The sequence below is a fragment of the Lutjanus erythropterus genome, chromosome 4 (genome assembly GCF_056507025.1).
Source record: "Lutjanus erythropterus isolate fLutEry1 chromosome 4, fLutEry1.hap2, whole genome shotgun sequence".
In the NCBI taxonomy this organism is placed as follows: Eukaryota; Metazoa; Chordata; class Actinopteri; order Lutjaniformes; family Lutjanidae; genus Lutjanus; species Lutjanus erythropterus.
Window position 1 is genome coordinate 10,592,085 of NC_139320.1, and position 13,579 is coordinate 10,605,663.

At 41.2% G+C, this 13,579-nt stretch overlaps 1 protein-coding gene across 2 annotated transcripts in view; it reads left to right on the plus strand.

The window, feature by feature from the left end:
- rsrc1 (arginine/serine-rich coiled-coil 1) overlaps window positions 1-13,346 on the plus strand; it is a 165,037-nt gene extending 151,691 nt beyond the window's left edge. For both annotated transcript variants that reach the window (XM_084716936.1, XM_084716937.1), the window contains exons 8-10: window positions 3,891-3,997; window positions 10,268-10,375; window positions 13,069-13,346. In XM_084716936.1, the coding sequence (XP_084573062.1) occupies window positions 3,891-3,997; window positions 10,268-10,375; window positions 13,069-13,161 (308 nt within the window). In that variant the 3' untranslated portion in view covers window positions 13,162-13,346. The remainder of the gene's footprint in view (window positions 1-3,890; window positions 3,998-10,267; window positions 10,376-13,068) is intronic.
- Window positions 13,347-13,579: the final 233 nt, after the last annotated feature.

Sequence of the window (13,579 nt, forward strand, 5' to 3'; positions counted from 1 at the left end):
CACATTGAATACACTCATACACGTGTGTTAATATAATATAACTTGGAGAAGGCAAGCATCCGTGCATGTGTTTGTGTGCATCCCTGATGTATCTGGGGCTGCTGCAAAGAGATGGGGAGAATGTGGGCGGATGGGGGATTGGAGGCGGAGGCTGGCAGCGGGGCAGTTGGCCGCTGGTGCAGAGAGAGAAAGAGCGGGGAAGGGGATTGGAGGGAGGGGGTGTGGGAGGGGGGGGTACGGCGGAGATAAATCATTAGAGAGCAGGTTATTGGAAATGCAGGGAGATAAAAGAGTGAAGAAGCCAGTAATTGCCTTAAAGATCAGACTACAAAGCATTACTTTGGATTTTACAAGGCCAGCCAGCAACAAAAGAGCAGTAATTTATGAGCTCAGTGTAAAAGAATAGCATAATTACATTAAAAATTAATGCTAATGAGGGCTAAAATGGGGAAGGTGGTTATTATGAAAGTTTGTATTCATCTTCCCTGGGTTGAATGATGGCTAGTGGCTTGATTAATGGCTTAATTTCTATCAATTAGCAGGCAAAAAAATCTCCAGTGAGACGGGCCTAAATTGAGCATTGAATTACACATCTTTACCGCGGTGCAGGGAGAGAGGTAGGGGGGCCGAGGAGGGAAGGGCACGTTATTGAAACCTGGGAAACCAAGAGATGCTGGTGTGTGTGTGTGTGTGTGTGTGTGTGTGTGTGTGTGTGTGTGTGTGTATGTGTGTGTGTGTGTGTGTGTGTGTGCGCGCGCGCACATGTGATAGCTGGGCATGGGTAACAAAACTTAGATAAATGTTTATCCTTGTATATTCTAAGAACCAGGGGTTGTATTATTGTTGGGTTTGCATTAGACTGTGTGTCAAAAAATCTAGAAATTTTCAAAACAAATCTTTGTAAATTTGAATTAAACTCTTGAAAAATGTTAGGTTCTCTGATTAAACTGGCCAAATTAAAATTCTTGTACTCACTGTGCTGAAGTCAAACTACCCACCATAAATACAACAGCACAGTTTGCCCTTTCTCTGCTCTGGCCTATTAATTTTTTAATACATTCATTAAATGCCTTTAAGCTCTCCGTTTGCCATATAATTCCAAAACACCGTCAGAGATTTGCAGCAATTTGCAAGACCTCAATAAAACAAGCAGTTAGTTTTCCTTTTTATTTATTTTTCTCCCCACAACAACAACAAGAGCTGCGGTAATTTAGCTGGCACGCTAGTGCACTCAATTACTGGAATTAATCAGCAGCAGCAATATATTCAGCTCGGCTGCTCTTGATTGACAAACTGTAGACCAAAGTCAAGTTTACAAAGACAACGTGCCATAGCCCAAGGCCTCTGCTCCATATGCAGACATGTGTTGTTGAACAGTTCCCTCTTCTGGCAGAGACGTGTAACTGCTGCTTCATGCTCTCATCTTCAAGGCCGAAGGAGATGAGCTGAAATCTGTTTTCATTGGCTGGTTTGATTTTCTCTCCCGTCTTCTGGTCTTAATCAATGAAGTGGACAAACAGCTATTTAGAGAGAACAATAGCCTATTGATTCTGAGCCACTCATCAGCACCGCTGTCTGTCCAACTAATTTCAGTAATGAGATGGCAAGTGAGTTTTCTGACTCCCTCTTTTATACACATACGTGCGCACACACACAGTTGCATGGGTGTAAAGGACACAAACACATGTTAACATACATTGCTCGGTCACTATCCATTATTCTAATATGCCGATACTAAAGAAAAGTTTATTGATTAAGTTTTATCCCATTTCCTGGTACGCAGTAATGGTTGTAATGCATTTCAGATAGAGAGCTACCAATAACCTAATTTAAAGCAGTACATACTGTACATTTAAATGTGTCTTCTTTAGTTTATTTTCCTTCCTGTCTCTTGTATTCTCTCTCTCAGCTTTCACTTTATCCTCCTCTCATCGCTGACAGAGAAACGTTCCTAATGCGGTGACAATTGAGTCGACCTGTTAAATTAATTTGCCAGATAATGTGTCAATATTAAATATCAACTTTGACCTCTCTGAGCTGTGGAGTGCGCTCGCCCGGCTAGAGTATTGATTTTTGTCTGCTTCTAAGCTCGCTAGGCCCGCACTCAAAGTCCATTATTTTTGATTTTCTCATGAAATACATATCTTTTCCCGCTGACATCTGACAAACAGCATATGGAAGTCATTTTATCTACTAATAATGTGTTTGTCAAAAAGTCTGAGGTCTTAATGGATTCCTGCAGCACACACGGACAGCCCAGCAGCAGACGGGCCTGCCAGGGAGATGCTACCAGATAGGGTGTGTGTGCACATGGATACATGTCAGTGTGGCGGTTTGTGTGGTAGTTCTTTATGTAGGGCATTCAAGCTCAAAGGACAACAGCAAAGAGATGATTGCAAAAGTGAATTATTTGTGCTGAATTAATCGTTGGCCAGTCACAGGAATTAGTTTTCATTCAAACACATGCACACTCATGCAGCTGAGTGGTGAGCGGTGGTGGTGATAGTGGTGTGAAGGACAGGCCACAGTCTCCAGGAGGATATTGGGCCAGTGTTCAGACTTCATCTAGCAGCCCAGTCAAGGTAATGACTATTTTTGGAGCCGCCGTGCAATGCGTCTCTGCTCACGTCTTCCCGCACAGGATGACAAGCTGATAGACTGTCATATAGGAAGGCTTAATTCCACTTGTCACTCAGTTGTCCAATTCTGCAGTGCATTTAAATCAAAACCGAGTTTGTTTGAGTGCTATTATGAACTATAATAGGGTGTGTGTGCCTTTGGTGTGTGTGTGAGATAGCATGTGATGCTTTGCTGTGAAAGCCGGAACAAATATTCATTTATTCATTAAACACCAGGGCCATGAAGATCTGTTGTGACACCCTTTCTGTAGCTGCTAATGGATTGAATTAATTCCTGCTATTAGCTCCAATTGCACGCTGTGTGTTTGTGTGTATGTGTGTCACATGTACGTAATAATAATAGTATGTAAGTAATAATAAAGTATGTAAGTTTGCAAACACACGTGTACATGTGGGAGTACTCTTATCCTGATGTTCTTCGTGTGTGTGTGTGTGTACTTGTTTTCATGACACAGCCTACATGAGCGGAGCAGAGAAACATGGATGTCTGCTGGATTGACAGATAGAGAGATGGGAAAGTGCAGGAGAGGACGGATGGATGGGGGAGAGAGGGATGAATATTGACTGATCAGTGGAAAGATTGACAGCCAGAGAATAATGGGAGCATTCAGACTCTGTCTTTTTTTTGTTACCAACTTTCCTGGCACACCTATTTTTGCCCTCCTACGCTGCGACGACTGCTCTTGAATTCTTGAAATGATTTATTATCTGATATGCAGAATCCTGATGTGTTTATATCCGAGAGTAATTTACTGGAAACCCTTTCTGTCTCTTTGTTTGATTGGACGAGCCAGAGCAAAATACTTTCTGATACATGAAAACTATATGAAACCTAATCACATTTAGTCTCTCCATAATGAAATTCCATTGCAGTGAGTTTGTGTTCATATTTTGATTATTTTAGAATGCATTATCTGAGTGTAATTCACTGTCTGGCTATTATCTTGTTAGTATTTTTTCTTCCACTTGCCTTTTGTACTAACTCTATGCCCTTGGCTAAACAAGAGTCCTTTTTCATGGAGGCCAAGATTGAAATAGGGGAATATCAGTATTTCATATTGCATGTGTCAAAGAGCATTATACAGAGAGATAACATCCAATCAACTAAGCCCAGTCCAAATGAAATCTGGTGCCTTTCAGAGAATGACAAGGGATGGCTGACCCTGTGTGTGTCTGTGTACATGTGTGTGCTTCTGGACATGTGTGTGTGCTTTTGTTCATAGCCTTCCTTCTGTGTAACATGTGTTTCAGAGGGAACTTCTCTGGAGGAGCAAGTGCGAAGGATAAAGGACATTGAGGCCATCGAGAGTGATTCCTTTGTTCCTCAGGCTTTCAAATCATCCAGGGATGATATAAAGGTGCGTTCTGTTTCTCTTTCTCTCCCTACCCCTCACTCTCGCTATCTTTTCACTCTGTCTCTTATTGAATTTACCTCTCTGCAATGCTGTGCCGTCTGTCCAGAGACAGCCCAGACCAAATCAAACATTCATTCAGCGCCGTTTGTTCCAACCTGAGACGGTTTCATCAGACGCTCCACTGTTCGCCGCCTCCAAAGCGGCAGCACCCACACAAAAGCCACAGCAGGCAACAGCCATCCTCTGTCTTCCTCTCTCTGTCTCTCTCTCCTCCCTCTGGTTGTGCAGATGCAGACAAAACACAGAAGTCATTATTGAAATGTCTCTGAAGGAGCAGGAATTAGATTTGTTGGGGCTCATGGCTGTTTTGAAAAGATAGGCGACAACATGTGACAGCGAACCTGCACCAATGTTTGGGACACATCCTGGTGAGTCTGACAAAGGTCAAGACCCATGTGGCTGCAGCTTGGACTGGACTAAGCCAATCTGCTCTGGCCTGGGCTGACTACACAGATTGCACATGCATAGTATACTCTCTATTCCCTGCCTGAGAGTATAATGCCCCTTTCATATATTGAAGCTTAACCAGGTTCAGCTATCCAGCTGGATTGTGGCTATCATTGTTCACAACTCCATCCATTTTCTTCCATTTGTCTGGGACTGGGTCGCGGTGGCAACAGGCTAAGAGAGGTAGTCTTAACATCTCTCTCTCCAGCAACGTTTTCTAGCTCGTCCTGTGAGGTCTGCCCAGCCCCGATACAATATATCATCCTACCTGCATGTTCTGGGTCTACCCAAGAGTGTCCTATTAGTTGGACATAAAACCTCCAAGTTGAGGTGCCCAGTAGGCAATGGCTCTACTCTGAGTTCCCTCTGGATATCTAAGCTCCTCACCTGGTCTCTAAGGGCAAACCCAGCCACCCTAATGATGCTCCAAGGCTTGTGCCCATAGATGAGGGTTGGAACATAGATTGACTAGTAAATCAAAAGCTTTGCCTTCCATCTCAGCTCTCTCTTTACTGCTGATGTGCACCAATCTGCCCATCCATCATGCACTGCATTTATTATTTATTTAACTCCTTGAACTCCCCTCCCAACCCAGAGAGAACAGTCTACCATTTCCAACAAAGAAACCACCCCTGTGCCTGGTGAAGATCACATTGTGATAGAGCTCGCAAGACCTCATCATCTGCAAAGAGCGGAGACACAATTCCAGGTCCCCAAACCAGACACTCACCTCCCCCCAGCTGTGTCTTGAGAGCCTGTCAATTAATATCAGGAACAGAATCAGTGACATGGGTCAACCCACTGGTCTCAGCCCTCTAACCAAACACCCACAGGAAACATGTTTGATTTTGTGCCAAGAATACGAACACAGCTCTCATTTTTGTTATATATGGACTAGAGTTGGGCTATATGTAAAAATTTTCCAAACAAGCATCGTCAAATTAAATCCTTAATTCACACATGAAAAGAGTGCCAAGAGAGTATTCTGCAGGCTGTTTTTCTCTCACTCCTCACCCAGCACAGTGCACTCATGGTCCGATACGTGGGTGTGAACTGTGCCGCTGGATGAGAGCATGGCGTGGAGCAGCAGCTGTCTCTCTGCAGACCATGACATTAACAAAATAAAATGACAAATATCACCCTAAAAATCGTCCCAAAAAAGTGACCGGCTCATCATCAATAGATGTATATATATTCACCAATCACCAAATCCACATATAGACCAGATGGCATGCAGCAATGGCCTTGGTACCCCATGCTCCTGCAGTACAGCACCACAGCACTCCCTGGGGGGCACGATCAAAGATCTTCACCAAGTCCACAAAACACATGTATACTGAATGAGAAAACTCCCATGACCTCTCCAGCAACCTCACAGTCACGACCAGGGTGGATTGAGGATTGGTCCTCCTGGATCTCGGGTCAGAACATTGGTTGGAGCTTCTTTTCCAGTACCCTGCCTTAACCTTTTATGAGGACACTGAAGAACCATGTCAGCCTGCCTTGACTGATGCAAAAGAAATTCTCCTGGAGGTAGGAATTAATGTGTGGCTCGGGGTGAATTTTTCTGACCGCACCTGACTACACACACACACACACACACACACACACACACACACACACACACACACACACACACACACACACACTTAATAGAAGTGCAGTTAGACACGCTTTTGCCTAACTACCATGTTTTATGTACAGTCTCTCTCTCTCACACACACACACACGTACACAGAGTACACACAATGTCATCAGCAATGATAAATAACTTATATATGAAATAATGGACATCCAGCAGTGCTAAGGTTCTGTTCCCTGTTGCTAGCAGGAATGCCAAAATGCTCCAAGCAAGCACAGCCAGCTTGGTGAGATGATGTTCTCACCACCAGCCCAAACAATCAATGTCATTGTGCATGATGTGGTTCTGTGTTGATTAAATTTCCTCTTCATCAGTGGTATTATCCACAGGTAGATTTCCCCAGTCTTCACAGTCCCAGAAATATCTCAGAACTGCTTAACATTCAGAGCTGGCTGTTTTTTGGCCAAAGGAAAGTGCCGATTTTGTGTTCCTGTGGGTCCTCTTGTGTGATCCAGCTGAGATGTTGTTCACAGATGATAGCTTGGTACAGGGTGTCTGTTGTTGTTCTCCTTCAGTGGCGCTTCAGCTGCTGAAACCAGAGGAATACTAGGTTTAGTGTGGTGTATTTGCCTCCTTCAAGTTCACAATGGGCATCATGGAATTGTCGCAGGAACTCGACAAGAAAATCAAACACATCTGGGGAAATTGTGTTGATTTGCTAGCTTTTTGCACAGCCTCCTAGCTTCTCACACAGCTCATGGTACAGCAAACTGAGTTTAAAGTGAGATAGACTGTGCTGAATCTTGTGTTCCCCATTTGCAGGTCCTTTTGATTGTATTTGCTTCACTAAATATGTCATGTAGCTGCTCAACCAACTGCTTGTGTGTCTACAGCCAGCTCATGGCACCGTCTAGACACAGATGTTGGGTGTGGCAGTACATCCCTTCCTGACACTGGTCCATATGCAGCACTGGCATTAGTGAGCACTTGAGCTAACTCCATAAAACCATCCCCTGCAATGGAACAAAACACTCATATATGTGCAGCAGTATGCAATGCACCTCTCTGTGACCTTTCCTTTGGTCTGCTGTGTGTTTTCCTTTGAGGATGTGGTAGCAAAGCCAGTAATAGTAGTCTGCAGACCACCTTCAGCAGCCGCATCCTGTACCCTCTGTCCATGTGTCACTATAAGGCTGAATCCCCCATCTTCTTGCTGTAGAATCTCATCAAAGTCCCACATGTTTTACGCTTCACAAAACCAACTGCTTCTTATCATCTGCATTAACGACTAAATTTAAATGCCTCCCTACTGCTGGTTTTCCTGCATGTTTTTTTTGAGTTTCAAACTTTCCTGATGACAAGTTTTGTTTGACATCATTTTCTTTAGTTTAGGCTGAATATTTACCGCTGCCTACCTGAAATGTAACAAGTAGCCTGTGTTGCGTTTATGCATGGTCACATAAATAACATCTCCAGCACTGAACAGGCTACAGCACAATACAACAGCGGGTCGGTAGGATGAACCCAAACATGATGTCTGAACTTTTATCTGAACCTGGCTCGACCCATCAGAAACTGACAGGTCCCATCTGGCTCAGGTCAGGTATCCACACTCTAGTGGGAATGAGGACCTTCCAGACAGGGGTCTCCACCAGACGTTCCCAGTTCACCCTCTCTACATACTTGGGTTTACCAGGTCTCTCCGGCAGCTTCTCCCCACCATCTGATCAAACTCGTTTTACTCTTTTGGGCCAGGCGCTGCACCGCCTTCTTAGCCGAGCTATTTTCCCCTGCATCACAGTTTACCCAGAGTCATAGGGACACACAAACCCCTCCACCACGTGAGGGAGGTGTTTCTTGGAGGGGTAGTGGCTTTAATTGTTCACACCTAGATCTGTATTTGGGAAAAAAGTACATATCAGGTCTGTTCTCACTCATGTGAGACTCCGTCTCACAAAACACAGTATAAAATATAGAATTTTCTTTAAATTCTAAAGAATATATCATTTGAAGTATCAAAAGCCAGAGCAGTTCTGCAGTATTTTAATCAGTTGCTTTTAGAGAACAGATGTGCTTTAATGAAATACAAATTCAAGTTATACATTTTTTTAAACAGCTCTTTACTGTTTCTCAGATTAATCTCTTGGGTATCGTCCTCATCATTAGTCAAATATTACTTAAGATATCCAGGCGATTCATCCTTGGTTGGGAACATTTCATAGTCTTTCAGAGTCTTTTGGCTGAAATGAAGAGGATAATGGCTAAATATACTACGCATTTAAACATTGTTTGATTAGCATAGAACATATATTGTTCCATTGTTTGTTATTTAATGAATCTGATAATTAATTAAACCATGTAAACTAGAGTTCAAAATTCAAGCAAGCTGCATTCATTAGAAATGTATATTCAGCATATTATTACCAAGATTGTGATGACCGGTCATACAGTCTGATATCTGGCACATCACCATACTTATTACCCAGTGTGTTTTATATCTTGCTCACTTTTTGTATCCAGCCAAATGAATTTTAAATAGATCTTTCCAACTGGGTAAACATTTGCTCTAGGGCTGGTTTTAGAAGTGTTTGAAACATGAATGGACTTGGCAAAGTATTAATTTTGATATTCCTTCTTTATCAAGTACAACAAGGAGAGCAGGCCATCCTTTCAAATATGGGGCTTATTATAGTTTTTAAGTAATACCTCAAGGGACAGAGGAAGAAATCATTTCTAAACATCCCATTTTCTTCTTTTCACTTTGGACACACAGCAACATGAGAGGGACAGAGACCCCCTGCCTTTACTTTTAGTCCTTTTCAGTCATAAAGGAAGGGGGAGATACATATATTTTGGCTTCAGCTGTAACAAAATGACTATTCATTAGGGGCATTGGAACCACTCTTAGTCTGACCCATCACCTAGGACCTGTTTGCCTTGGGAGACCCTACCAGGGGCAACAAGCCCCCGACAACATAGCCCCCGCGACCCGGCCCCGGATAAGCGAAAGACAATGGATGGATGGATGGACTGTAACAAAATGTGTCTAATGTTGTGGAATAACTGATCAAGTTAAGGTGTTATAAAGACAATTCTTTGAAGTTTTTTTGATATTTATATTAACCTACTCATGTTGCAGTTGCTGGTTTTGCACAAATCGACTTGCTTACAGAAAATATAAGGTTAAGGATATGAGGGGAGGAACACATACACAGATAAATGAGTCAAGTGAGACACAAGAATTAGATTCCAAATACAAACTGATTACTGTCAATATTCTGCGCTCTACAAGCTTACTGCATGAGCCAGACTTTCACTGCCATCTGCTGGACAAGTGTCATATTGTATGTCACAATTCTTGGCTGTGTCCCAAACCTGTGCTACATGTATATAGTTTTTAATTTATACCAACCTTTATAGTATATTTTTCAGTGACAGTTTACAGATTTACAGTTTTATACCACCAAGAAATGATACAATATACATGCTTAAAGATGTCCACATTTAATATCATGTGCAAGATTGTGTTCATTATCATTTGCAGTATTACTTTTCATTAGTATTATTCTGCACAGTATTGTTAAATATCATGTACAATATTCCATTCATTATCAGGTGCAATATTAATTTATTTTTTTATTATTTTTCAGTATCACTGCCAACATTACTTTCGATGTCATTGCCATTACTTTTCTATTTTAGTTTAGTTTAATTTACTTTCTTACTTAAGTTGTCTTACTTATATTGTTGCTTTATTGGGCAGTGCAATTCCATAATTTTTAATACTAATACTGTTTTTATTCATATGTTACTGTAATTTAAGAACAATCTCTGGCACAAGACTTTCCTTCAGGATTAAAAAAAAACTGAAAACTGCTAACTGCTAAGTTTTTTTGTTCTCCAAGTTCTTTCTGATCCTATTTGCAATTGATTTATATATTTTACAGCCATGAACATCATCTCTTTTGTGCATTATATGAGTATTTTATATGTTAATATTGTTGTTACTTGTTGGCTAATATGTTCTTTTCATCTTTTTTTCTTTCAGAATTTATTGATTCCGTATGCTTATATTTAATCATGTTTCAGCAACTGTTTTTGTACTCTAAAGCTTTTCTAAATGTACTTATTTTAGTTTGAGTGTTGCTCATTTTTCAATGGTTTGTGTATTTCTGTGAGGTCAGACTGAAGGAGCTGAGGTGAAGCTGGAATCGGAGAGAGCAGATTCTGAAGATGTCACTCTTCCTGTGTCCATTGTCTACAATGACACTGACACACTTGCTCATCCCAATGTAAGTTCACACACAAGGCACTGTTCAGTTTCTATTTTTCTGTTTGCTTCAGTATCACACCAAACTGTCATGCAGCTCCATAACTCAGACTGTTTAACACCCGACAATGCAACTCTGGCACAGCTAAAGTTGCTCCTGTTTCTTGTCATTTTATCTCCTGGTCTTGTTTTTGTGAGTTTGGTGCTTATTGACTGGTGGACAAACTTGGTAAACTTTTTCTTTTAAAAATTCTACTGCTAGTACTAACACCACCACCACTATTTACGGCATTCCTGCACATTGTGATACTGTGCATCATATAGTATAGGACTCTGTGGTGTAGTAGATTATAGCGTCCTAACATCACCTCCTCCCCTTCCTGCAGACCAATGATGAAAAACGAGAAGGAAACTTTAAACTCCAATAACGCTCCCTGGGGCTTCCAAGTCATCTATCTCCACTGGGGAAACTAAGTTATGCCCTGACGTATGCAGATAACCCCCTCAAATACACACACACACCCCACAGCTGAAATGCGCACACATACACACCCTCAGACAGGCTGATGTATGGTAGCAATATGCCCCAGGCGGGCCCCGGCCTGAGCTCCAGCTCCAGCTCCACTTCCAATTAGAACAGATGAGTCCCATTAGCCCAGCCCAGATACTGTCATCCCACACACACAGCCTCATTAGCACCATGACACCAGCGTAGGGCCGACAGACAAGAACTCACTGGTGTTGAATCTAACACACAGATAACATGCAGTGCAGCTGTAAGCGGCGTAGGTTTAGGAATGAAGGATTGACGTGGCCTGGGTTTGCTCTACAATCTGCATAATAATACACACATATCATCACATAGATGTACAGTATGTACACATAGCCAGCATGTCAACATTAACTCGCACACAAACACACAAGCAGTGAATATAGAAATCATCTTCCAATTTCTCGCTATGCCTCAGTGCCTTGCTCCTCGGTCTCATAGTCATTATGTTACCTCCTAATAAACAGATGCCCTCATTCATCAGACACTTGCAGCAGCAGTTTTATAGCCGTCTTACAATCAATATCATTTCTGCTGCTGATGTACTGCGATGAATACAAGTCACATGTGTAGGCCTTCTTCTGTCACCAGGCTAACACACTCCCAGACCCACAGAACTAGATGGCTTATATGTTTGGGGTTTTTTTCATGTTCATTTTAGACAGGGAAATACTATTAAGAAGTGTGATATACCACAGCCTTCACTCTAGTATTAGAGCGTCATCACAGTGATTGATAAGTTGACGCTGAGGTCACATGCATGTCAGTGGGCAGTACTGACATCTCAGTGCCTGGCTCAGGAACTTAATAGGAAACAGCTCATTCATTTTCTGTCATTCTTCATGTGAGATTTTTTGGAAGGTAAAACTGAGCAACTGTACCACACAGATACAATCACTGTCATAGAGTAGTAGACTATAGAAGACTATAGAATATGGCCAGTAAACTCAAAAGACGTAATTAAACTAGAAATGTGTAGGAGTGGGCAACAGATTCCACTAGTCTAGTCTATAGAATCTGATACCAGAAATATGTCTCATAGTGCTTCTGAATCTGTATAACATACAAAAGTATTATTTTGTTGTACATTGAAATGTTAACAATTTTGGTAACTGATTGACTGTTATTAGTTATTATTATAGTCAGTTATTTTGCAAGCAAACATGGCAAACATTTTATGGTTTTATGGTAGGTTCTCAAGGATAACAATTTCTTGGTTTCTCTTGTCCTAGATTACAGTAAATGGAATATTTTTTGGTTCCTTGTACAAAACAAAACGACATTAGGAAAACTGTTATGGGCATTTTTCACTATTTCAGTTGACTTAAAGAATCAAATGATTAGTTCACTTGTGTCTAAGGCTTGATCAAATTAGAAATGCTAACTTTAAGCATATCTCTTTGATCAGGACCGACTTCTCATCTGCCCTAAACTTTGCTCTTAAATATATACTATTGAGTGATTTATGTTTATGTGTATTCAGTGCTGTGTCCCTGTTTGAGAAGGCAGTGCATTTTATATCTTCACATGAATTTTTGTCCATAACTCAAAAATTCACAGTAATTATGACATAATTTAACACAAATGTCTAATCGGATACGCTGATGAAGTTAGGACATTTTATATTCAAAAGGTCAAAGGTCAATGTCACTGTGACATCATAATGCTCTCTATCAGTCCCCTGTACTCCTCTGTGAAGACAGCATGTTTATCACTGGAAATGATTCACCAGAAGCTTATCAATATAGTGATATTTTTTATCACTATATTAAACTGTTTGCACTTTTGAGCTATAATAATGATTGCTCTTTCACTGCCACAGCTGCTAAAGTTAGCATTTCTAATTTGCTATCTTCTGTGCTCTCTGAGACTAGTCTGACCTCTGCTCTCTGGCCCTGTATGGATCTTGAGTCGGGTCTCAGGTGGAACCATGAAAGCATCTACTTCACATGCCTGAAATGGAGTTTTTCCTAAGATTCATAATTTTTCTACCCGTTCAAGCCATGCTCTATCTTTCTGATTTAAGTTATTATAATGTTCTTTGTTTGTTCCAGAGATTTCTATAGTTAAACGCTCTGTGGTTCAGTTCAGATCTGTTGTCTGTGTTGTTATCTGTATCTTTGTCCGTCTGCCTACTAACTTATCCTCTCTGCGCTGTCCTGCAGTTGTTCATGGACAAGGCGAAGGCCGAGGAGCTGTGGATCAACAGACTGATCTCACTGCGGCAGGAGAGGCTCATGGGAAGTCCTGTGACATAAAGGACACCAGAAATTAAGATGATTTTTCCTGTTCCCATTGCAAATTCTGTTGTTTTTATTGTGTGTCTCAATCACCGCCATATTGTGTGTGCTATTTTATTTAGGTTTCCTTTTTTTTTCCCAATTATTTTTTCATTAAATTTTGTTTTTTTGTGAATACACAAATAATAAACAGCTCAGCAGAATCATTGACATTAATAAAAGAAAAATACATAGGTGCTCTTTAGAAAAATAAATAGTTAAAACAAAATCCAACATATAAGAGACAAAGTTCAGATGACAAAGGGGGCATTGTAATTACAATATCATAAGAAAAAAAGGGGGTGTGGGGATGGGTCCACAGTCAGTCAGATACAATGTTTGCAAGTGTTGAAGCCACTGTGGAGTTGGAAAAGCGGAGGTATGGAGTCCATATTTT